This window comes from Periplaneta americana, chromosome 10 (assembly GCF_040183065.1).
Source record: "Periplaneta americana isolate PAMFEO1 chromosome 10, P.americana_PAMFEO1_priV1, whole genome shotgun sequence".
Lineage (NCBI taxonomy): Eukaryota > Metazoa > Arthropoda > Insecta > Blattodea > Blattidae > Periplaneta > Periplaneta americana.
Window position 1 is genome coordinate 50,885,761 of NC_091126.1, and position 24,978 is coordinate 50,910,738.

Genomic DNA, 24,978 nt, shown 5'->3' on the forward strand with positions numbered 1-24,978 from the left:
GATTCCTCGCTGACAAAGAACAGACATCCCTAACTGAATTCTGTCTAGAGCAGGTGTTCAAAATGCAGTCCATGCATCTGAACGCAACGTTGTGCTCTTCTCTGTAGTGAACTGGGAATCCTCTCAGGCAGTCCTGGATCATTCCTTATTTGCTGAAAGACACGTTCAATCCGAAAATGCATTTCCTGAAGTTTTTGGCCTCAGAAGTGTTAATCAGGCTTTTCACATGAACCCAAACACAGAAATCTAGTCGGATTTAAATCCGGTGATCTAGGAGGCCACGATACAGGCTCTCCTCTACTTAAGAGAATACCGAATGAACGGTTAATTTGCGGACCAATATAAATACATAAATAAATAAATATATAAATAATGCACATTATAGAACAATGCTTTAGTAATATTAAACCTAAAACTGTTAAAGCGTTTTAGTTTTAAATACATTTACAATTGGAAAATAATATATCTATTAATTAGAGAAAAATTCGTTCCGGCACCGGGAATCGAACTCGGGACAGCTCAGCTTTGCGCGCCGAGCGCTCTTTCCAACTGAGCTATGCCGGGACACGATCCACGGTGCCGGCCGAACTGTCCTCATTATATCGTCAATGGCCTACTACCTGCATTTTAGACATATAAGTCATATATGCAGGAGCGCATATTTAAATGAAATGACTCTATGGCCATATTCAACAACAGTTTCTGAATACTGTTAACACTGATATATACTTATGTTCATGATTGAATAATGAAGACTACTATTTAGTAGTCAACATGTATATACCTATTAAATAATACTTCGTCTAATACTTATCAGACACATTATGAAACTGTGTCCTTACCTTGTACCATTTGAATGTTGGGGCTGGGTTTCCTTCAACCTGAATTGTGATGTAGCCAATCTGATCTGTAAATTACAAAAACATGAATGACAAAATTAGCAGATAATACATGAACAGAAATTTACACATATGTTGTCGTAACTAAGCCAAATCATAGAACATATAACGAGCATAAAGTAGAATCCCGATTATCCGTTGCAAAGAATGGACTAAGGTGGTCAGATAATCGCGCCCTTGCAAGCACTCTTGGAACCTCTGCAAGACTCAATGTGGTCTGCTTTTACCGTCCACCCACAAAGAGTGAGAAACAACTCGAATATTCGTTAAACAGATCACTGAGACACTCCGCGAGACGGAAGAGCTTTGCATACTGACTACAGTGCCAGGTGTTCAATAGTAACGTACAATGTGATTTCTATTTTTCGTAACCGGTTGTGCACGACTCTGTTCTTCGTTACTTCAGAGTCTCAGCAAAGCATACTGTACTGCAATAATCACACGCATTTAGCGCCCTGCTGTAGCGGCAAACCAGCGAAACGTATATGTCAGTGAAGTAGTCGCCGTAGAAAGGCGTACTGCAATTTGAAATCTAACTCATTTTTGTATTTGTTGAAGTGACGAGCACAATAAAGTCAGTGTTCAAGCCGTCTTTAGTCCAGAAGCATATCAGAGTAAGAGTACAGTATACAGTCGCTAAACCTACACTGACATACGGCTGTGTTGCCTGAACTATCAGAAAACAAGATATACGGAGGATAACATTACAGAAATGAGATTCATGCGTAAAACAACTGACTATGCAAACTTTTTGCAAAAGAAAAGATCAGATCATATTCTAGAATTAGATGTGCTACCAAGACTGCAGAAGATCATAGATGGCCTAAAAATGCTGTATTACCAAGCAGCATGAACCTGTTTTCGAGATCACAACGGATCACTAAGTCCAATGCTTGCCATGATGATGATGATGATGATGATGATGATGATGACCATTTTTTATATCTAGGAAGTGGCTATGGTACTCGTATATTTGAAACCGGGGCAAAGACTCGTATCGAGACTCTTGATAGCATAATTGAATCGGTTATTGTTGAAAGGAACTAAGTCCACTTTTTAAAGTTTTGAGATAATCGAAAAAAACTGATTTGTGAATAATATATCGAAGATTAAACCAAAATATATTGTACACATGAAGTATATGTGTACAATATATTTTGGTTTAATCTTCGATAGATTATCCACAAAACAGTTTTTTTTTCGATTATCTCAAAACTTTAAAAAGTGGACTTAGTTCCTTTCAAAAATAACCGATTCAATTATATTTTAACAATGTCTGTGTCCAGTGTTCCTGCCAACCGATTGTAAACTTAATAATGATAAGCTGAAGTGAAGGACAATTCTTACCCTCAACGGCAGAATAGCTCTCCTGAATATCGACAATTGAAGGTGGTCCAGGGTCCCCGATCGGTTTGAGAGGCGTGCATGGCTTGTCTATCATCTCCCCCAGCTCCGCCACGCTGGGACGTCGGACATCGGCGCTTGGTCTTCTGCGCTATAATCCAAATTTGAATGGTTGCAATAAACACAAAGTTTCAACAGCATGTGTCGGGGTCTGTGTGTGACTCAAATTAAATTCTAATTAAGAGATGTAACTTGTAATGCTAAGTTTCAATTGCAAATGTAAATCTGTTAAGAAATTATTTATATTTGACACAGAATTTCAGAAATATTAACCTGAGTTTGCTTCGTGATAAGCAATTGTTGGGCCCGTTATTGTCACAACACATAACTAATGCGTACTTACGTTCAACCTCATGACTTTAGCAACATACCCGTGACAATCACAACGGTAATTGCATACCGTCAGCTTACTTACCTTACCGCACCACATTTTGGATGTGGGGAACAATATGTTCCAAAATTAAAAAAAAGACATATATGTACATACAGATTGTACAATCAACAATGGAAAACACATGGAACACACATAGGAGTGATGATTGTGGATATTAGTAACAAGCTTTCCAAGATTTTCATTATAAAATCATAAATGGAAATAAACCATAAAAAATTAAATTAAAATACAAAGTAAACAAAACAGAATTAAACAATTGTGTACAGACTGAAACAAGGAAATAAAATTATAACAAATAAAACAAAAGAGGAAACAGAACGCTGACAGGTTGCCACGTTTGGCACAGATTTAGTTCTATTCTACAACATATAAACCCGGAGCTCAGAATGCAGCCTTGTCAGTAAGTTGAAGCTGCATCAGCCTGTTCCAGACACAGAAACCAGAATCAAACAATGGGGCTCTTGTTCGTTCATTAAGTGTCAAATGCAGTTAACAAATTTCAACTGTATTATTGTACGTTTTAATATCACTCAAAACAATCTGCTAAGTTTATGTTTCATAAATATATTTACAGAATCATTTAGTGTCCTATTTTGTATAAAGTTCATTAATCAATTATATAAACATATTGAAAAAGTAATTCCTAATTTCTACATGAAATCCAATCAAGTTTCAAGGCAGTGTTGACAAAAATAATTTGCGAAAAGTCTTTCCTGTCTCCACCTCTGAATCTCGCCTGACAAATTTTGTCACGTCGTAGTTAAAACATTAGCAGATTTAAGCAACTTTGTGACTGACTGCCTATCAATATGATAATTTATTTATTTACTTCTAATAAGTATCGAACCCTAGTCACTTCGGTGAGAAAACTACTGAAGTATGGTGGAACTTACATTGGCCGAATGGTGCATTACATTATTAAATTATTGATGAGAGATATAATGGGTGTTCTGTAGGATTTTATATACAATAAGAGTTCATAACAGTAATATATATTATTCCCTATATAAATGTAAATTTATGGTTTATTTAACGACACTCGTAACTGCTGAGTTTATATCAGGGTCGCCGGTGTGCCGGAATTTTGTACTGGAGGAGTTCTTTTACATGCCAGTAAATCTACTGACATGAGCCTGTCGCATTTAAGCACACTTAAATGCCATCGACCTGGGCCGGGATCGAACCCGCAACCTCGAGTACAGAAGGCCAGCGCTATACCGACTACGCTACCCAGGCCGACTCCCTTTTACCTTTTACTTATGATTATTTAACATTATTACAACTCTGTTTACCTTAATGAACATTCACGGTTTTTCCTCAATTTAAATGTTTTTTTTATTTACTATTGGTCTCTGGATTGCCCAACTGTGTGCTCTTAATTTCGTGAAATTTAAATTCATATTGGAGTGTTAACGTATCTAAAAAAAGTTAATTTATCGCAACAACACCTCACTATTTAATCAAAAAGTTGAGCTGATGCAGTAGCAGAAATGACGCTTTACTTGTGATTAAGTGCTACCGCTGAAGTAACGGTTGAAAGTATCATGATGTGTTGAACAGTAAATGTGTTGTCAAAAGAGATGCCAAGTCTGTCTGCTGTGCTTTGATGCCAGAGGTCGCCATACACCATAATGAAAACAGCATAGACATTCCTTTGCTATGTGTATGCAATCAGAATTCTCTTTCTGTCCATGTGTGTGTGTGTGTGTGTGTGTGTGTGTGTGTGTCTGTGTGCAATTAACTCGTTTATTTTTGCCTCTTTGCTCCCAGTCCCAGGAAGAGACACTTCTCTGACGTTCACTTCGTCCCATTCATGATTGTGATTTCTTTCCTCTAAATGTTTTCCCCTTTAAGTGTGACGTTTTGCAATGAGTCGCCTTACGGTATCTCTAGTATGTATCTATTAACTAGCATCTCTAATATGTATCTATTAACCAGTATCTTTAGTATGCATCTATTAACCAGTATCTTTAGTATGCATCTATTAACCAGTATCTCTAGTATGTATCTATTAACCAGTTGATCTGAGGAGTGTCAAATAGAAACAGTCTTAATCGATCATAAACTCTCAGTTTTTCATTCAAACGGAGATCGGATGAAAATTTAGTCTCTCTCTTTTACCACTAAGATAGACAAAAATTTATGACATAAATCGTCGCCATTTAATCAAGTAACTTTTGCACACAAAGTATCCACAGACGCACACCGCATCTTATATTTCAAATAAATCAGTTCAACACACTTGAACAGTGGGAAATTTAAAACATTTTCTTATGAAATTCATATTATAATTCAATTAATGGACTTTAAAACCTACGTCGTGAATATTAATTACATAATTAGTTACAGGTTAAAATATAATGGCATATTGAATAAAACAGAAAAAAGTAATTAGACGGAACAAAAGCCCAATTTGTTTGTGTTATAATGCATATTTTTCTAAGCTATCTTACAAAGAGAACATATTTCATCCACTGAATCTTGACAAATCTAACCTGCTTTTCCTTTGCGTCTTGCAGTTCGCCAGGGCGAGATCCCTTTCTCTGTTATATTAGAACAGAAAACAAGTGAAAATAATAGTAATAATAAGAATAATAATAATAATAATAATAATAAGAATAATAAAATAAATACATAATTATACTAATAAAATAACATAAATGAAAATAATCGAAATAAATGTGTAAGGAAAATGATTTAGGGAATGAAAGTGAAACAAACAGTAAAACAATACAACTCAAACTGAAACAAAAATAACATAAAGTGCTGTAATTCTTTGGCATTCTTAGCATCTGAATTGGGAAACGCGTTTAAACTACATTTGTGAGAAATATTAGTTGACTGTTTAATATTGAAAACCAGAACCAGTAAGACGATGTTATGAAGTGATGAGATTTTTATGAAGAAATTTTGTTAACCCAATACTCTCAAAACCAATGTGTATCGAAATGTGTCACTAAGGATAAAGCAGATATCACTCCTATGTACAAAATTAATCCAATCCAGATAGGTGAAACGTTATAGCACACAGTTTAAAGGAAATTGGAGCAAGATGAATGCCAAAGAATGAGGTCAGCTTTGTGCTACCTGCACACAAATCTCACCTTTGAATCTAATACCTCACCAGGCCGCAATTTTCCAACCTGTAGACAAATAATTGAAAATGACAGCAAATGAAATGAAACAAGGAATAAAGCCAGACGGTTGGGAATAAGTTTGTAGAGCTCATGTATTTACTTGATGCAGGAGAGCTGGGACCATCAAGACAAAACGAAACAGGGATACGTAATCAAACAGTACAATAACAGTTCACAGAGTGAAACAACCCTGTTGAAATGAAAGAAAAATAAAATTAAAGCATCCAAGTTGGTAAGGGCATAACAGTGGTTACCCTGATGATTTTGTTTATCTCTTATTGATGAGTAAAATAATCCTTTTAAAAGTGGACTGAACCAACTGAAATATGCAGAGCAAATAAACTTAAAGAAATAACAAACGAAGCAACTGAAAATAAGAGATTTTGCATAAATTAATGAGGAAAGAATGAAAAGTAAACGCGGCACAGAGCCCTTAGCGGCCTCAGCACATTCAGTCACATTGCACAGTCTCACCTTTCTCTCGTCCACGACTTCACCAGGGCGCAACTTCCTATTCTCCTAAAAGAGAAATGAAACACATGAGGGCGGATTATGAATCACCGAAACCGAGTCTAACGCATATTCATTAGTACTTGAGACAGTGGGGGGCGCATTATTCTAAATTAATTATCATTGTGTCATTATGCCAATCCCAGCGGTAAACTTCCTTTCAGAATTTCGTCTCATTTCGTTTTTGTTTTTGTTCTTTTTAGATGTGTGTTGTGATATTTTGATAGATCCAGTAACGCCAATGAAACAGTAAAGAGTGGTGAATGTTACGTTGTGACATTTAGTTCCACAGAGGTGTTGCGAAAGTATTTAGTATGAGAAACAGAACATGAGACTAGAATTTTACAAAATGACTAAAACATATATTTATATTTTTATTTAATCTTTGCGAATGAATGTTACAATTAGTAACCCGAAATGGCTGCATTCAATCTCCACGAGATAACTACTCAGCGATTTCGTACATCTATTCGTAAATCGCTAATTTGATTTACACAACGCTGTTCAATTCACGTCCTAAATTATTGACTATCTTCCGTCGTCATTATCTCGGTAGTGTTCCTGATTATAGATTACGCTGAAAGACACGAGTTCAACGCTTATAACGAACACCACGATACGAGAAAAAGGACGTAGGTTTAAGTAATACAGGGCTGACAATCAAATTTAGACTTTCTATATTCCTAACTACACGTGTTATTACACAGTTACGAAAGATTCTATTTAAAATTGAAGAAAATAAATAAATGAATTCACCTCAGATAAAAAGGAAAACCGTAATAGATTATGAATTCATAAAAATTGACGAACTTAATGTAGGAAATGATTCAGTTATAACATATAAATTTAATGCGAACGTGAATAGGTAAATGTGGTGAAGATTATTTTAACAAGGAATTTTTCATTTAATAAATGGATTAGTTTCGAGTCCCGTAGCCATTTCTCACTCTAGATAAATGCAGTCGGACAAAAGGAAAGGATGTTTCGATGTATAAATGAAAGATGGAGATATACATGTAAAACATGGTAAAACGAAGAAATAAAAATCTGAAATTTGGATTTCTTTAATCTGACATTTCAACTGCCAAAATCTAGGAACAAATTTTCATTCGTTCTCACTCTCACTCTCTCTCTCTCTCTCTCTCTCTCTCTCTCTCTCTCTCTCTCTCTCTCAAAAAGGATTATATGTATACTATGTTCCCGTCATTATGATACAAACTTCTTTCGAAGTTGAGGGAGGTAGAAAGAATAAGCAACATGATAAAGAAAGTCATGCCCGGTAACACTTCGTTGGGAACTACAGGTGACAGTAGGCCTATTTGATGCTTTAGAGGTACCATGCTGATCGCTTCATCCGAGGTACTCGGGTTCAAACCTGATTAAGGGAGATGGATTTTAAAAGACATAAAGATAAAGAAAGAGCTTTGGGTCCGAACGCCTTATCAGGCTACTCGTGTGCGGACGAGACCTGACTCTATCAGGGGCTGAGGCAGAATGGTCCACCTGTCAGCGTCTGATTCACGAATGCCACCCATGCCGCCTGTCGGACTTGCACAATCATCGCATATATAGGGCTCTCAATGCCTAAGTACACGGACACATTCCGGGTCCAGCCCTCGTAAAGCCAGCCAGCCAGCCAGCCAACCGGTAGTTAGGCAATCACTCTTACACTGATGAAAATAAATGAGGGATATACGGGAAAAACAATGAATGTCAAAACTTCGTAAGGATGATGTCATTATCTAATTCAAAATATTACAACAAAATTTAGTGTTGTTCTCATTGAAACTGGTAAAAAGGAGAATTATCACAACGGGTACAGTCATCCTTTCCTTGATTTTCAATAGAAACAGCATTAAATTTTGCAATAATGTAATGAATTAGATCATTATCACACCCTTACGGAAATGTGACATTCATTATTTTTCCCTGCACCCTTCAAATGTCTACGAGAAATCTCTGGACATTACAAAGAAACATGACAATAATCTAGTTACCTCACATGATTCGAACAGCGTGAGACAGTGCGACAAAACACAATGCAACGTTGTAATGCCTCAGTGAAGATAGATGTCACAATTTAGTACACCTACTGTTTATATCAATGATGTGATGCATATTTACCAAGTTTGTCACTATTATCTCATAAAAACATTTGAGAACGTGACAGGGGTTACATGGAATCCATGTACAGTATTTGCGTGAAACGTTTATGCTGTCGGTTGGTTGTAATTGTGATATGTAGATTTTAAGGAATTTTTACATACCTTATAAAGATTGTGATTAGAACCAAGAGCAAAATAAATTTAATGCAATTTAAGTGTTTTATTATTAAGTATTATTTAATGGAATTACTGCGTTTCATCTGAACTGGTTTGTTAGAGAGCCGTTAGTATGGGTCTACGGTAAGAGAAATGAGAGTTTAGTTCAATTTATTAATTCATAAGAAATACGGTAAAGGGATTATTTTCTTTACTCCCATAATTCCGTGCCTAAGTTGACTCGTCCAAATGTTATAGACAGTGAGACGTAACTCGGTGCTGTTACTAAAGCAAGTGAGGCCAGAATAGTGTGACGTAACTAGTTTCCGTTGCTGAGTAAGTGACGTCAGATGTTGAAACTTTCGTAACGTTTCTCCATTTGACCCTCTAGCATAGAGGTTTCACATTAAAAGTCTATCTTAAAAGAATTACGTTAATTTAATATCATGACAGAAAACTGAATTGAAATTGAAGTTATTGAAGTTTAATAGGCGTAAAAAAGTAATCAAGCGGGACTGTATTAGTAATATGCGTTACAAGAGCGGTATGTTGAAGTTTTGATGTTCGAGGAAAAGTTTGAAAAAGCGAAACGTAGGCTAGTTGAGCTTTTTTAATTTCCGAGAATTGAAAGAAAACATACCGCTCGTGTATCGTACATTATTTTGTGCGAAGATAGTTTATTACATACGTGAAAGAGGAATTTCTAATTAGTTGCAATGAAATCTCCATCTTGGTTTCTGTTCAATGACGGCAATTTTGGAAAACAAAAATATCTATCTTCAACATTGTTGCTTTAAAATGTTTTCTGTGTTTACTATACTCGAGCAGGCCGTGATATACGTCTGTCTTTTTTCCCCCCAGTCTATAAATGCGAACTTAAAACAAACGGCTTCCTTAATGTTACATGCATCACGAAATGCAGTACTTTAGTGGAGTTGTAGTTTACTTAATTTTTACAAATATTTAAAAACAATAATTAACAGTGCAATTTAGGTGAAATTGCAGTAGTAAGTTTCCAATTTATAATTATTATTATATTGAACGTCTCTAAAAATAATATGCTAAAAGCCTAAAGCAGTAAAATCAATATGTCACTTAAGCGGTAAGAAGAGGAAAATTGTTATGTGTGTTCGGTTGGGAATACTGAATGTGGAATTTTAGACTTACCGCGGGTTGGTTTTGTGCGGAAACCAAGCAAATACGCACGATCTCGCACAAAATTATTATTGGCATTACGGCACATCATACGGATATTACAGTTTATAAGTAATAAAATGTTCGTCACTGTACATGGACTCCTAGTGCCATATTGCTTTTTTTTTTTCATCGCCTTAGTAGTTGGACGTTCAAACACAGTCGAGGACGATCGATCTCCGAGGTGGATACAAATCCTTAAAAATGGCTTTCTTTGAAGTACAATGGCGTTCAAAGATATCTGATTTAGAATTTTCTGATTGTGTAAACGAACTTCTTAACCACGGGATAAGTCACAACTAAAGATACAGTGCGTCTAGAGATAGAGTGGACTTGCCTGCTGTTTACATATAAATCTGGCAGTAGGTGCGGCAACTCTCTCCCAGTCCAAGGCCGCCGCGGTCCATTCTATCTCTAGACGCATTGTATAACAAATGGACAAACTTTGAAGTAGTTCCGCTAGTTCTCAATAGTTGCTACTATTATTGGGACGGGTAAAAATGTGTTGGAGAAAATTATTATGTAGAGTAAGTATAAATTACTCTCATAATTGACAGTATCAGCGGTTTCCCTCTAACCTAGTGATTTTTTTTACAATCAACAGAGGGAATGAAATTTTGAATTATATAATGCGGTATATTTATGTATTATTGGCGACACTGAATGTTATTTTCGCCATATATCCATAGGAGTAATAACTGAGGAATCTGCACTTGCACGAACAAATTATCGATCACTATCGATTAGTGAAAGTCAAGTATCTTTGAACGTCAGTGTACAATGAAATTAGATTTGTGGAAAATAAAATCCCGCGTTTTGAATGACATCCGAACATAGCACAATGGCCCCATATTAGTGGTCTAAATGCGCGTGAGTTTGTCCTACCATCGTCTGCACTTGATGTTGTAGGATGGCTCTTTGTATCATCGCGATGGATTAAATAAATTATGGTTTATTTAACGACGCTCGCAACTGCCGAGGTTATATCAGCGTCACCCATGTGCTGTAATTTTGTCCCGCAGGAGTTCTTTTACATGCCAGTAAATCTACTGACATGAGCCTATCGCATTTAAGCACACTTAAATTCCATCGACCTGGGCCGGGATATCGCGATGGAAACCCTATACACCTGATATTCTCCTGAATATGAAAATTATAGCAAACTGTAACAATGACGTCAATTTTAAGTCAGTCAGGAAGATAATTGTCCTGGGAAAACTGGTGAAAGCATTTCTATACTCTCATACGTAAACGTATCCTACTTAAAATGGAACAGAAGACGAAAACAAAATATATACAACTAAGGGCGTGTATAAAAGGGTTCACATTAATTTGGCTCCACGCTATTTTAAAGCGTGTGACAATAGAGGTGGACACACTTGTGAAACAGAAAAGCAGATGTCGTTGAGTGGGTTAAACATGATAGGGTTGTAAATACACTCGTCAACATGGTCACAGAGAGGTTGCCAGTCTTCTGTGACTTCGTTAACATAGGGGTGGATATTTATGGTTTTCACAGTTTCCCCCGAGATCGAATCCAGATTCAAGTGAAAATAAATGACCTGACTGAATTGCTCCTATTATTTGTCCCCTCATGTAAAAGTTATAGCTCTGGCGTTTCTTTGCGAATATTTCAAAACAAGGGAATGATGGGATGAAAGTAAAGAAGGAAAATAATTGGAAAGTAGTGGTTACGGCCTTAATTTAAGTTACTACCTAGCATTTGTCTAGCTATATTGAAGCTAACATAGGAGTACTTTAATCAGAAAAGCTGGACACGAATATGTAACTGAAAGAAACGGAGTACTCTTACGAGTAATATACCTTTGTGTCCAAAAATCGAATATATTTAATTTTCGAAAGTTTTAATATATTAATCAAGACGATCAGCATGGTGCCTGAAAATTGTCTTACTCGTCATTCCTAGTTGGTTATTTAACGATGCTGCATCAACTACTAAGTTATTCAGCATCGATGGAATTGGTGATAGCAAGATGGTATTAGGCTAGATGTGGCCGAGGATTCGCTATATATTACATTACATTCGCCTTACGTGTATGGAAAACCTCAGACGAAAACCAACTATATAATCAGCGCACGCGGTAAACGAACCCACGCCCTAGCGCAGCTCCGGATCAGTAGGCAAACGACTTACCGCCTGAGCTACCGGTGGCTACTCGTCATTTAATTTAATTTATTTTACCTAAGACATTTTGGCTAACAAATAACATATTATGAAAGCTTTCGGGACACGTAACACTACAACAATTACTGTAGTAGTACAGAGCCTGCGAAACGTGTATAATTCGCTAAAGAAGAAATCGAAATTCTTGAGCGGCGTAATTATTTATATTAAGTGTACGACAATACTAAATTCCTCTAAATGGAATCCTGAGATTTCGATTTGTTTACAAAATTGATTCTCATGTTCTGCTTGTGTCTTACCTCGAGTAGCTGACGTTGACAGGCATTGTTAGAGGGCAGTGCAAACACTTGCGAGATACAAAAAACAAATAAGACAATTCTTGTGAGCTTTTCGTCCCTGTGCCAAATGTTACCCCAATGTTTCTCAAAGCATACTTTATAAAATGAATTCTCAATACGTATTTTGAACAAAACAAGGACAATGTGAAGAAGGGATGTATTCACAATAATAATCTTCCGCATTCCGTGCGGAATGAGAGAAGTTTTATATACGGAAGAAATTTTACGGTACTAAAATATCGTAACATTTTATACATAATGAATTCATACGTATTCTAGTGATTAGAAGTTTGACTGACATTAAAATAAAAGTGATGAATAGAAGTTTGGTTGATTTATTATATCGCAGATAGTTTTCGATATACAGCTGTCAAAACAAAAAGCAGCCGCTCTCTAGAAACTAAGTTCCCTTCGGATATCTCCGCTACAATTCGGAGACAGACGATGTTATATGTTGTTGGACCATGTTGCCTGATATCCACAGTTATAATTAAAGTGTTTTCCGTGTTACGGTTGTAGCGTAATAGTAGCGTTTCAGGCTGGTATTCGTGAACTCGTGGGTTCAAATACAACCTAATGATTTTTATGTTTTTTTTTTTTTGTTTTTAAGAGAGAGACAAAATATAATTGCTCCTTTCTCTTTAATGACTGTTTTAGTAATTAATATCAGGTTCATGAATGTATTATGCCGTGCCTTTATCGTTATTTATTATGACATTATGGCTGCAAATGGAAAGAAATAAAGATTATATTCTCAACAAAAATATTTTTCGTGGCATAAACTAAAGCAAACTTACTGGCGTCTGCCTTAGAAAATTTTAACAATTACATTTCAAAAAACAATATAGAAAGCCACGATTCAATATTTAGTCCATCTTCCTCCCATCTCGATCACACCTTGCAGTCGAGTGGGCATAAAATCGACTAGTCTTTTCAGTTCTCAGCCATGGCATCCTAGGCATCCTGGACGAGCTTCCACAAATCATCGTCTTGGAGGGGGATTGGGCCAGTTTTTCCGCATATGATTTTTTACTTGTGCCCTGTAGCTTAGTCCGAAGAACGTCGGAATTTAGATGTCAACGTCTCAGGTTCAAACTCTCGTCACTCCTTTTCCTTTTATTGTGTTACAGGGTAGTATAATGTAATAATATAAGAAGAAAAAACTAACACTAGTATCATGAAACTGTATTGCTTCAAATATAACATTAAATTTATATTACTTGTATCACTAAAGAACGATAACAGAATGTAAATGATAACTTAAATATTATTTATATCGCTAAAGAACGATAACATAATAAAATGATAACTTAAACAAGGCTCGAATTCACAACCTTCGAATCATTAAGCGAACATACTACCGCTGAGCTAGGAGACGCAGACGTGAATGACTCTTGCTTAAACATCTTAGATCCGAAACGGCTTGTATAAGCGCATGCATCATGTAACATCACTGTTATCCGAAGTGGACTTAGAAAAATATTCGCTGCACGAGTGTGGCCAACTTTTTGACAGCTGTACAAGACGCTAGAATAAATAACAGCCTTCTATATTGAATTGTATGTGGTAACGAAACAGGCAGACCGACACATGGAGAAATTACGTGACTATTAGCTCGTCATTTATTTATTATTTTAATAATAAAAAACTTATTTTTGTGATTTCCTTTTCAACATTATGCGTTTATGCAAGTAGTTTGAATCATTAACTGATTTTTGACTAATTATTTTTATATTTATTTTTCTTTGTGACACTACGGTCTCGAGTTGTCAGTCTGTAAATTCAGCACCCTGACCTGTCTGCCTCACAGAACAAACTGAAATCTTATTATTTTTCTTTCTATGCTGTGGAATTTTTTCCATTTTCCTCATTTTCCGCGCAAGAAACCACAGCTTTGTGGTTTAGTCTTCAATAGAGAATGACGATTGGATTAAATTTAACGGATGTTTGTTTATATGGTATAATATTGTACTTTTGACATGTTAATTATCCCTTGAAACAGTTTAAATCTTGTTAAATTATAGATAGTTGCTCATAGCCAGATAGATTCGTAAATAGAAATTTGCTTTGAGAAACTTTTTTTGAACGTGTGACATTTTATGTAAGGAGACATGAAGTAAAGAAAATATTAATAAACAGAAAGGAAAAGACACTCAGCAAAGAAAACCGTTGGCAGCAATAAGATTAGCAAAGGCCTGAAAATTAAAAACAAAGAGAAAGAACTACATACAAATAAATAACTGAAGAGCTGGAAAATTGTACACAAAGAACTGAAAAGTAATGCGACAAATAACGCAAGCCTAAAGGTAGAGGAGGATAAGAATTACATTTATTATGAAATAATCAAAGTTGTTCAAGCTATTTCTTATTAATCAAAAGGCTACCTCATCCTTTAAGCTTGTATTAAATAAACAAAATTTAAGGTACAATAGCAAAATTACCCTTACAGTAGAGATTTATTTATTTAAGTTAAAATCAATTAACTTTTAGGCTAGTTTTCGGAAATAAATGAAACAAACTGTATTATTGTATTTTGCAAACAATTTAGGAGCAGTTAATGTCTAAAAGTCAGTAAACGTTCCCCTTTAATGCCAAAAATTTGATTTTTATCTGACAGGCGAAAAACAGTCTCGAGGGTTTTCTCATACAAGTTCAGAAACCGAGATTATTATGGTTGGCATTTGGCATTCATCGAATTTGATTTTCGGTTATATAAATTTTGAATCACGGCTCTTTTGAATGATATTTCGAACATAGCTGAACACCAATTCTACTTCAGAGTTATAGACTCGCTTCAGAGTTGGTCTCAACACAGTTTATTCTTTATGAAACCAGCCCAAGAAGTTTAATATTTTGAAGATTATTTTTCCCTTGGCAACTTCTTCATCTGCTGCTTTTTATTTTATCTTTTGCCATCATCTTTATATAATGTATTTAATGTATTTATAAACCAGCACCTTCAAATCTTGGTTTTATATAGTGTTTTTGGCGTATTCTATAAAACCGCATATGACAGCCTCTGGTGAAACAATATTTTAAAATTCATTGTAATGGAAAATTATCCGACATTTTATTTTGATTAAATTATATAAAAATGTGGAGATATTAATCGTGTTTAGTAAGAGTAAATTATTTTACTTGCAAGGTACTCAAAATTGTAATTTTCAGAATAATGTTTTTAAAAAACCTTAAGTAATTATGCAATAATTTATTACAGTTTTAGAATTGGAGTCCTTTGTAGTCTTTCGTACTCAACGAATTGCCAAGAAAATGTCGGTTTCCTCGTTTGTTTACAGAAAATACGGAGGTCCACATTCCCTTCCAATCATTGGCACACGTATAAAGAAGACTTTTATTCACTTTGCGGACGAAAGACCGAACACAATAAAGATATAATCTGAACATTTCCGTGTTTTGGAACTTATACACGCTTGTAGTAAATTGCAGATTGCATCTATCATTATTGATTATGAACTTAATTTGTGATTTTAAAATATCCGTTAAGATCAGGTATATGAAAGTGCAACGAGGTCATTCGTACAAATACAAGAGTTGAATGAGAATTGGGGAATTTGAGTGTATTGGTTAAATGTAAAGCTAAGATAATTTTATAGCATACAGTTTACGCAAAGAGGCGTTGTAGAATTTTCTACTACTGCAAGAAGTCTTTTTAACTCTAGCGTAATTTAATCAGTTTTTACTAAATTTAATAATCCTGAACGAAATTAAATTTCATTGTATAATGCTAAAGAAAAACATGATGAATGTAAAGTAGGCCTTTTATATTTAATAATTAAAATATTATTATAAATAATTAAATATTATTTTACGATATTTAATAAATGTCCGTTCATTTTTGCTCACGTCAAATCCGACAAAATAGAGCAGTAAAACGTCTGGAAATTATTATTAAAAGCCATGATTATTGGTCAACGCAATTTCAATACTAAGACAGTGAAAACTATGAAAATTGTACACACAACTTTTGTTACACAATTTATTGAAGTTTATCGGAATACTGTCTCTGCCTGCTTAGACAAGAGAAAGTGAGAATGGAAGTGAAATCTGTTAAGCTGGGCTGTTTTCCTATACTGCAGAAGCAAGCATGTGCAAACTTTAACGTGACAGACTATTTTAGTACGATACAAATATAATTAAATTACACAATGCTACTTTAATAGAATCCAGCGTATTACAGAATTAGGTCAGAGATTTTTAATTCCCATTGTTTACAAATTGTTTTGTGATGTTAAAATGAAATTGCGTGTGAACGCTTTTCAATTAATTCTCTCTCTCATCCACAGCGGGCGTCCGCTTAACGCCCGTGGGATTCAATCCAGATAACTAGAGGGAAGACCTATTCTATAATATCATCCCAACTCTGTGACGTAGATAGAACAGGTGCACCGCTACAAAACAATCATTTATATGTCGTCCTTGGTGTAAGGGGCTGGTTCGAGACGCTTTTTTAAGTGCTAGGTGTAATTGTCCATGGTTGTTTTTTTCAACCTCGTACTATAGTTAGTTGCACACAAATCCTGTGCATTTATTATTTCCACTTAGCCCGGTAAAACAAAGGACGGTGATTAACAGAATACAATATTATGAAGATTAAAGTATTACATTCTTGATTAAAAAAATGGAATTGGTATCTTACAGTAACAAAATATGCAACTGAATGTGGTCATGACACATGAAGTCATTCTTCTTCCTTAGATATTTCAGCCATAAAACCATATTTCAAATAGTAAAGTTCTCAATGAACTCGAATTTAAGCAAAACTTCGAGATTTATACTGTATGCCTGAATTAAGAGCTACAACTAGAACAAAATATATCTGCAGTTTTTTAATTTTCATTGAATTGGGGTTTTCTTTACACTTCCCGAGATAACATTACACGTTTTTATGTTGAGAGAACCCAAAATTTGTGCAGATTATAGGCTGAAATTTATATACTCAATATATATTACCTCATATTTTGGTGACTTCACAATACTCTTTATGGAATGCATTTTTTCACTACATCATTCTCAAAGTCATTTTTTTTTACCAATTCATAATGCGAACTTATATACCCTGCAAAATGAATATATTGAATGACGTAATAGACAGTTCAAGAGAAAGTAGTTGTCCTCTAAAATATAATTTTTTACTTTGTGATACAGATCTCTGGAATAGTATGAGAATATTAATAACTCTGACGTTTTTATATACGGGGTGTCCACGGAAAGAACATGCTAAGTCATTTTTATTTAATTTTACAGGGGAGCATTTCTTAACTTTAATATACTGATAAGACATCATTAGTCTACATCTCATTTAGTTTAAGTTACCACGTTACAATGTAGGCTTTTTGCCATTCTGGTTTACTAGAAAGATAGTTCACTTTATGAGCTAGCAGATCGGACCAAAGAAAGGAAAATTAACAAAAGGTGACTTAGCTGGTTCTTTCCGTGGACCCTTCATATAGGGTAAAGGTTGGCAATATTGTGATACTAATAATATTATGATAGTTCTTTTTGAGAATTTTTTACAATTTTACTGAGCGACAAGAAGATCGGTTTTTTGAGTCAACATATTAAGGGACTGTTCGTGAACAAGTTTCTGCACAAAACCGGGTCTTTTCTCGATCAGTAAAATTGTAAAAAATTCTCAAAAAAATTATCATAATATTATTAGTATCACAATATTACCAACCTTTACCCTACATAATTACGATTGAGGAACTTTAAAATTCTAGAAACGATACAAAAAAATTATAAGTGTTTTGCTTAATCGAAAATGAGCATTTAAAATTAGTAACTAAATGGTTAAAGCCATCGAATTAAAACACACAGACTTTAACACCACATAGATAACATATTTAGTTTTGTCTGAATGCTTGAAAATATAGATTTTTAAATACTTAGTTATGGTGGACTTGTAAGTTAGAAATAATAAGGGGGAAAAACGATATTATACCAAATTGTTTCACAGTAGTGAAGAAGTTGCCAACACTGCTAATAATTGTGTATAACAAATCACTTTTAATATGTGTAAGGGTATGGGGAGTGATTTATAACCAGGTGTGTGAGTTATTTTTTTCATGGAGTGTGGTGGTTATATGAAAGCATTTTGTTCAAGCCACAAGAAAAGAAAGAGACTATGAAATATATACAGCTTACAAATGGCACCAAATTACTTCACTATCTGTAGAATTAAAGACAATTCAAATTAGCTATGCTACTTACCCACTATTAACAATAAAAAAAATACTTATCCAATAGTAGTTATGATAGACCCAAACTTTCTAATCTCAATGACAGTTAAAAGAAACGAAACTATGTAAATATTCTAAATGTTACGACAGAAGTTACAGCAAGAAATAGTTCGAAAACACGAGCAATATAATAATTATACTTTACCGGACATATTACCTTATACAAATAACTCGTCCACAAGAATTTTGAAGCATAGTTATATAACATTTAAACTCAATTTATCCCTCAATTAATAAAGCAAAACCGTTTATGCAAATTATAATTGCACAACTTTACAAATTAATACAAGTTTCGTAAGCAACCACACAATTACTGTTCCCCGTTCCTTACTATCACCTTGTATATGTATACCTGGTTAGAAATTTTTAGCACAATAATCTACATTAAAATTCTTACTCTTCGCATTTTTACATTACCCATCCGACAGCTCGCCCTCTAGGGAATGAGTACGAGATCACTTTTACTTATTCAGCAACATTACAATCTTTACTGTACCATGGTTAATGCTAGCATGACTATAAATCTATGAAGTTAATGAAATATTTACTATGAGTATTAATAAATCGTAACACTGTAACTTCTGTGTCAAATATGTCTATACATGTTTATGTAAGATATACTGTATAAATTCCTGAGCTCCATGAGAAACTCCAAGTGTACCGTCAATAATTCAACAGAGAGCCACGGTCATCAGAAGAATCAGGCAGGGTCCTTCGAGCAGATGCATTCATTCTCCTGACTACGAAGGGCAAGTAGTAAGGTGTGAGGTATAACAACGTTCAATGGTTCTGAACCTTCAAAGCTGGAAGTACTTGCAAAGCGAAGGAAGATCAATAAAAATTAAAGTCAACTTAATATGTAATACCACAACACGTTTATGATGTTATAATCTATACTTAAGTTTTTGAATTGTACAGCTATGCTTAAATGTACTTAAAATTGGAAATTTTCAATGCTATTACCATTTTAGTATTTCTAATTTCAAAATGTACTGTAACTACTTCAAAATAAGCAGGAAACATTCCATTATAAATGCAGTAAATCAAAGTATGGCAATAAGTGTTTGTTATGATACGGGATTGCATATTCACACATTATAGGGAATAAAGTTTAAATCAAAATTCTTAAAAATTGCTACCACTACTTCAGCAGGATTCTTTTTTGGATTATACTGTTATTTCTATTTCTTTCAGGTTTATCAAATATACAACTTTTAACCCATTTGTTTGAGAATGAAAAGACGTACCAAATTCCGTTTGGTGCATATTCTTTAAGTTCGCTTTGTGAAACAATAAGTTAAAAAAAAAGTTATTTCAGTTCCAAGAAAACAACATTCTTCCGTAAATTATTTTAAACACAGAATACAGAAAAATATTCAGCGAAATCAATCTTTCAAGAAGCCTATTCAATTTTATAGCTTGGGTTTAATTTTACTAACAAAGTGGTCTTTTAATTTAATTGCTCATCATAATCATCATCATCATCAATCACGAATTGGAAGTTCGTAGTCAAGTTTTGATATCATCTAAGAGGCTCTACATAAGCTTCCTTTTCCGTGTGCAATATTTTAGTTTGTAATACATTATTATTCCTGTGAATTTGTTTTTATCCATTCTAATTGTAAGTAAAAACATAATAAACCTTAAATTTTTATTTAAAATTACATTATCGCAATAACAAATGAAGAGCACACACTTGAATATGTGGAATAACTTCATATTTTAAATTATTATATTATATAATTATTGAAGTGGGCGGGGCGGTTAAGAGACAGAGGTAGTTGAGTCAATTGAATCTTCCTGACGTAACTTTACCCGATGAGATGAGCTAAACAAAAGAGAAGTTCTTTCAATTCTCCTATGCTACGAAATGCTTATGGAATTTAACGTAAAACATGTCTAGGACCAATATAGGATGGTTTATAACTTTTTTATTTTTCAATGTTGAAACAAATATAGCATTTTTTTATCTACGCTGAAAATTTCGCAATGAGCACACATAAATACTAAATGGAATGTCGTGAATGCAAATGCCTAGAGTCTGAAAACCACGAATAACCTCGCATGTCTAGCAAGAATCTGGGACTGAGCCCAAAGTCTCATAAATGCAAAATATATTTTGTGTTGCTTCGCGAAGTGACATTGAAATGTAATAAATATCTGTTTATGCATACTTCTGTTCTGATTACTCCTTCCGGGAGTCAGGCAAACAAAAAAATCTCGCCTGTCTGTAATGCAATTCTTCACCAACATCTGTTGCACGCAAGGCGCTGTGTTTGTCGTGTAATGCATGTCAATCTTTTGCTTTTTTTCTAAACAAAACTGTTTTTTCTTGGGATAAGACACGGTGAACATTGTGATTTTCAGTTGAATACGAATTTCATATGCCGTCTTCTCATACAGTTAGGTGTGCGCCAAATTAAGGAACGTTTCCTGGGTTTAAAAGTTGTAAATTTGGCAACCTCTATAAATGGTATGAAATTCAGTAATTACTAATAATAACTGTAATTATTTTACTTTACTCTGAAATACTTCAGTACGACTTAAGGATCAACCAAACTTTGGTAAACATTTGTATTTGCTCAGATTTGTATTGAAAAGTTCTGTGTTAGTTGTTATTGAATTTATGATTTTTTCAAATGATTTATTCATTGTTTTATATTTTATAGAGTACAAATGGGGAATAAATTGTGAAGCATTTCACGAGAGTTAAAATTTTTGCGTTTATTAATTTTATAGTAAAAAATTACAGCATAAATTGTGAGGCATTTCACGAAGGTTAAAATTTTTGCTTTTATGAATTTTTACAGTAAAAAATTACAGTATAATAGAAATCCGGTCTCGTGATTTAATTGAAAACGAAAGTTGCTATTGTGGAAACACTGAGTTAAAATAGGTGCAGAAATGTGTGTCTGAAATATTTTGAGATAATATTTTGGTTTTATTAAAAGAATTAAAAATAATTTCACTTGAAATGCGTGTAATGAGAAATGAGGAAAGTACGCTTCTTTGCAAATTAAATGTTTACCAAATTAGTCAGTTAATTTTGCAACTTGATTCTACTGGGTCTGCAAAACCCAAGCCGCACGACTGATGAAATACAATACCTCATCACTGATAATAAGGCTGGGACGTCTCTGCTGTTCCTCCGGAGGGATGAGGGAGCCCCTCCGGCTGGAGGGTCCGGATCCCGGAGCAAGTGATCCCTTCCGAGCATCGCCGAGGGGCGACTTCTCTCGGATCACTTCGATCTTCGGCGCCTCAGGGGCTTTGATCTCGGGTGCCTTGATCTCGGGTACTTTGATGCCTGGCTTCTTGGCCTTGTCCGCCTGCATTGAAAGGGAACGCCCTGTTATGTCACACCGAACTGACCTGGCACGCACCCAGGGAACGACCTGCTCTTATCCTGTTCTCTTCTGGCAAGGAAAATGTATTTTGTCTTAATTTGAAATTGAAATAAATTACCACTAACTCGGTTGTATTATTAGATACAACGCGTACTTATATTTCACTGGCACGAACCGCTCCGCTAGTAAACATCTGTGTGTGTGTTTTGCAAGCGATTCGCTTTCTAACATTGTTAACGTGAAAGATTAGCTCTAGGGAATCACATTTATTCACCCCAATTTAGTTATTTTAACTCAAACGATAGCACGACCTCAAGACTGAAACAGAATTCTACACTAAACAGGAAACGCCCACTTTTTCGCGGTTAATTTTTTTAATAAGCGAAAATAGCAAAAGTTGAATTCCTATTCAGCATCGGTGAAGTACGTTAAACGGCGAATGTATGACAAATATTCTATATGTACTCTATGTAAAACAGAAGTAAAGTTCCTCTCTTGTATTTTATGTAGTTGCAGACTACTGACTTGATATAAGACATCTTACAAAAACTAGTTTGAATTCATTTGTGTCATTTCGAATTGAGAAGATTAATAGTGAACCAAAACCAAAGGCGATCCCTTTCAATTCAATAAAAAATATGCAATAAACGCCTTACCATGATGATGTGGATTAATCACATAAACTCGAACTCGATCAATTCATGGGTTCGCGCTACACACATCCTGAGAGCACCATGCACGCACGCACTGTTCTCACAGACTGCCGGCCAGCTCGCAGACTCTCAGTAACAATTCAGATTTCCCCAGCCTTATAATAGTAGCTAACATCACACAAGTGGAGGTCATTTAGTATCTTGAATATGTCCCAAACAAACAATTTGTCCCTCTTGATCGAGGGACTGGAATGAAGGCAGACAAGAAGAGCTTCTTTCATTGTTTGCCAACTTTCACAATCTCTTGGACAAGAGCATAAATGCCCGGGAAAACAGCTACAGGGAAGTTGTATAGAAGTACAGAAAACTAGCCTCTATAAATAGAGTTCCGCTATATTTAATTTGGGCAAGGATAGTGGGTTAAGAATTTGCCAAAGGTCATAATAGAAATTGAACTGTCGATAAAAGGATAGAAAAATGAATAGATGATTGTTCTTCCTATTTTCTTTTGTAATTCGAGAGATTGGATAGCGTTTTGTGAGTCTGGGCAGGTGTTCCCCTTTGCATTTAAACAATTTGCCGTTTTCCCTCGTCATCCATTCTAATTTAACTTTTGAATGAACTTGATTCTTTGACTGACAATTTGGCTTAGCCCCAAGCAACTTGATCTGGAATTGTGGTTTGTTTACTCCTTTGTCATTTAGTTTCTAATGCACTGTACTACGTAAATGAGTTCTCTGAAAGAACTCTTTAGTTTAATGGTATAAATTAGGTAGCTCGTTTATATGACATAATTAGTGATGATTCAATAATATTCATTCATTAGTTCAACCTCACAGTATCACACATAAATATATAGGTGTACATGGACACGCCAGCTTATATAATGAAGTAATACTATGAATATGAATGGCAGACGAAAAGAGAGTTTACTATAAAAGAAAGACATGATATAAAAGTGCAAATATTTTCAAAATTGGGCCAAATATTTGCATGATTTCAGTTTCGGAAAGCACGAATTTTCGAGCGTTTCTAACCTTGAAATCACGTTTGTAAAGTGACATTATATTCATAAAACTAATACATTTCATTTCGTTCTAGTATTGTGATTAATTCCTACATATTTATGTATTATATTTATTATTTATTTATATTGTGTCTCAAATTCAAAATAAAGTATTTGTGAGTAATATTTTTCAGATGTTCGTTCTGAATGTGCTGGTGGGAAGGGATATGTTCGAAATGAAATACGTTGTAGGCTATCGCTTTATAGTACGTACATATTTGTAGGTACTATATTTGTACAATTTGATTCAGCAATAGTAAAGACAAAACATGAAATGAACTCGACATATCCACGCAATGTTATGCATCAAGTTGTACAGTCGATCGAAAGCAGTGATTGTAAGTTGCTGCTGCAGATGTGTGTGTGTGTGTGTTGAGGAAAGCTTTAAAATTATAAAATTGGTTAAATACGTCGCTTCATAAGCTATGTTGTCATAAGAATGTCAGGGGAATTTCAATGGCTCACATGTGTACAAGTATTACAGAAAGAGTTGGTGATTGAATCCCAACATCTCTACTGGGAAAAAATCAGCTGATTAAACTATAGCCATATCCATATTATCGGAAATTATCACATTCCAATCCAATTACATTTTATATATCGATTGGATCATGTTATCTCAGTTTATGTTATATTTTTAATAATCAACTAAATTTAAGTTTATTGAGAATTGCTGAGATGATAGCATTATGAACTGGAGAATACAACATTTACAGTAATTATATAATTGGTAATGTGTAAATTCACTGAATTAAATTGAATAATACTATCAAAATAAATATTTTTCCGTCGCTACCTTTTTCTTATCAACTGTGTCTAATTCACAGACTTAAACACTTCTTATTCCAAAAGTCCTGCACAAAGGGGTTTTGGGGGTTTAACCCCTCATTTGGAAAGAAATATTTGGGTTAGAAAGTAAAATAGTGAAATATGTCAGTGTAATAAAATATCGGAGATACAGACATTTTACATTGTGATATTGTAATTAATAAACAGTTCGATAAAATATATTATAATCTACTTCATGAAAAAACAACGCTTTTTCCCCTAATAAAAATCTTGCGCAGGGTCCTGCTTCTGACGTACTTCCTTATAATGCCACAATCATTTCCTTAAGAGAGATTGTATGAAACCAATTTAGAAAGAATTTTAGGTATGTCATTCGTTACTACAAAAATATTGTATTTAAATGCTCAAATTTGAAACCAATTTAGAAAGAATTTTAGGTATGTCATTCGTTAGTATAAAAATATTGTATTTGTATGCTCAAAATTTGAAACCAATTTAAATATTCAAATCATAAGCTTGCTTATTCGTACATCAAAGTATTTAGAGCTTACGTATAAGCAGCTAATTCTGAGGTCCACGT

The 24,978-nt window shown here is 34.5% G+C and overlaps 1 protein-coding gene across 45 annotated transcripts in view; it reads right to left on the reverse strand.

Annotated features, from left to right (window-relative positions):
* Positions 1–24,978, reverse strand: part of bt (projectin protein bent) — a 408,836-nt gene that overhangs the window by 175,576 nt on the left and 208,282 nt on the right. For 26 of the 45 annotated variants that reach the window (XM_069837423.1, XM_069837411.1, XM_069837408.1 and 23 more), the window contains 6 exons: positions 21,651–21,872; positions 6,309–6,353; positions 5,802–5,840; positions 5,193–5,240; positions 2,247–2,394; positions 843–907 (listed from right to left, as the gene is read on the reverse strand). In XM_069837423.1, the coding sequence (XP_069693524.1) occupies positions 843–907; positions 2,247–2,394; positions 5,193–5,240; positions 5,802–5,840; positions 6,309–6,353; positions 21,651–21,872 (567 nt within the window). Of the gene's footprint in view, positions 1–842; positions 908–2,246; positions 2,395–5,192; positions 5,241–5,801; positions 5,841–6,308; positions 6,354–21,650; positions 21,873–22,546; positions 22,683–24,978 lie in introns of those variants that run through there. The other 19 variants (XM_069837449.1, XM_069837446.1, XM_069837444.1 and 16 more) reach the window with 8 other exon arrangements.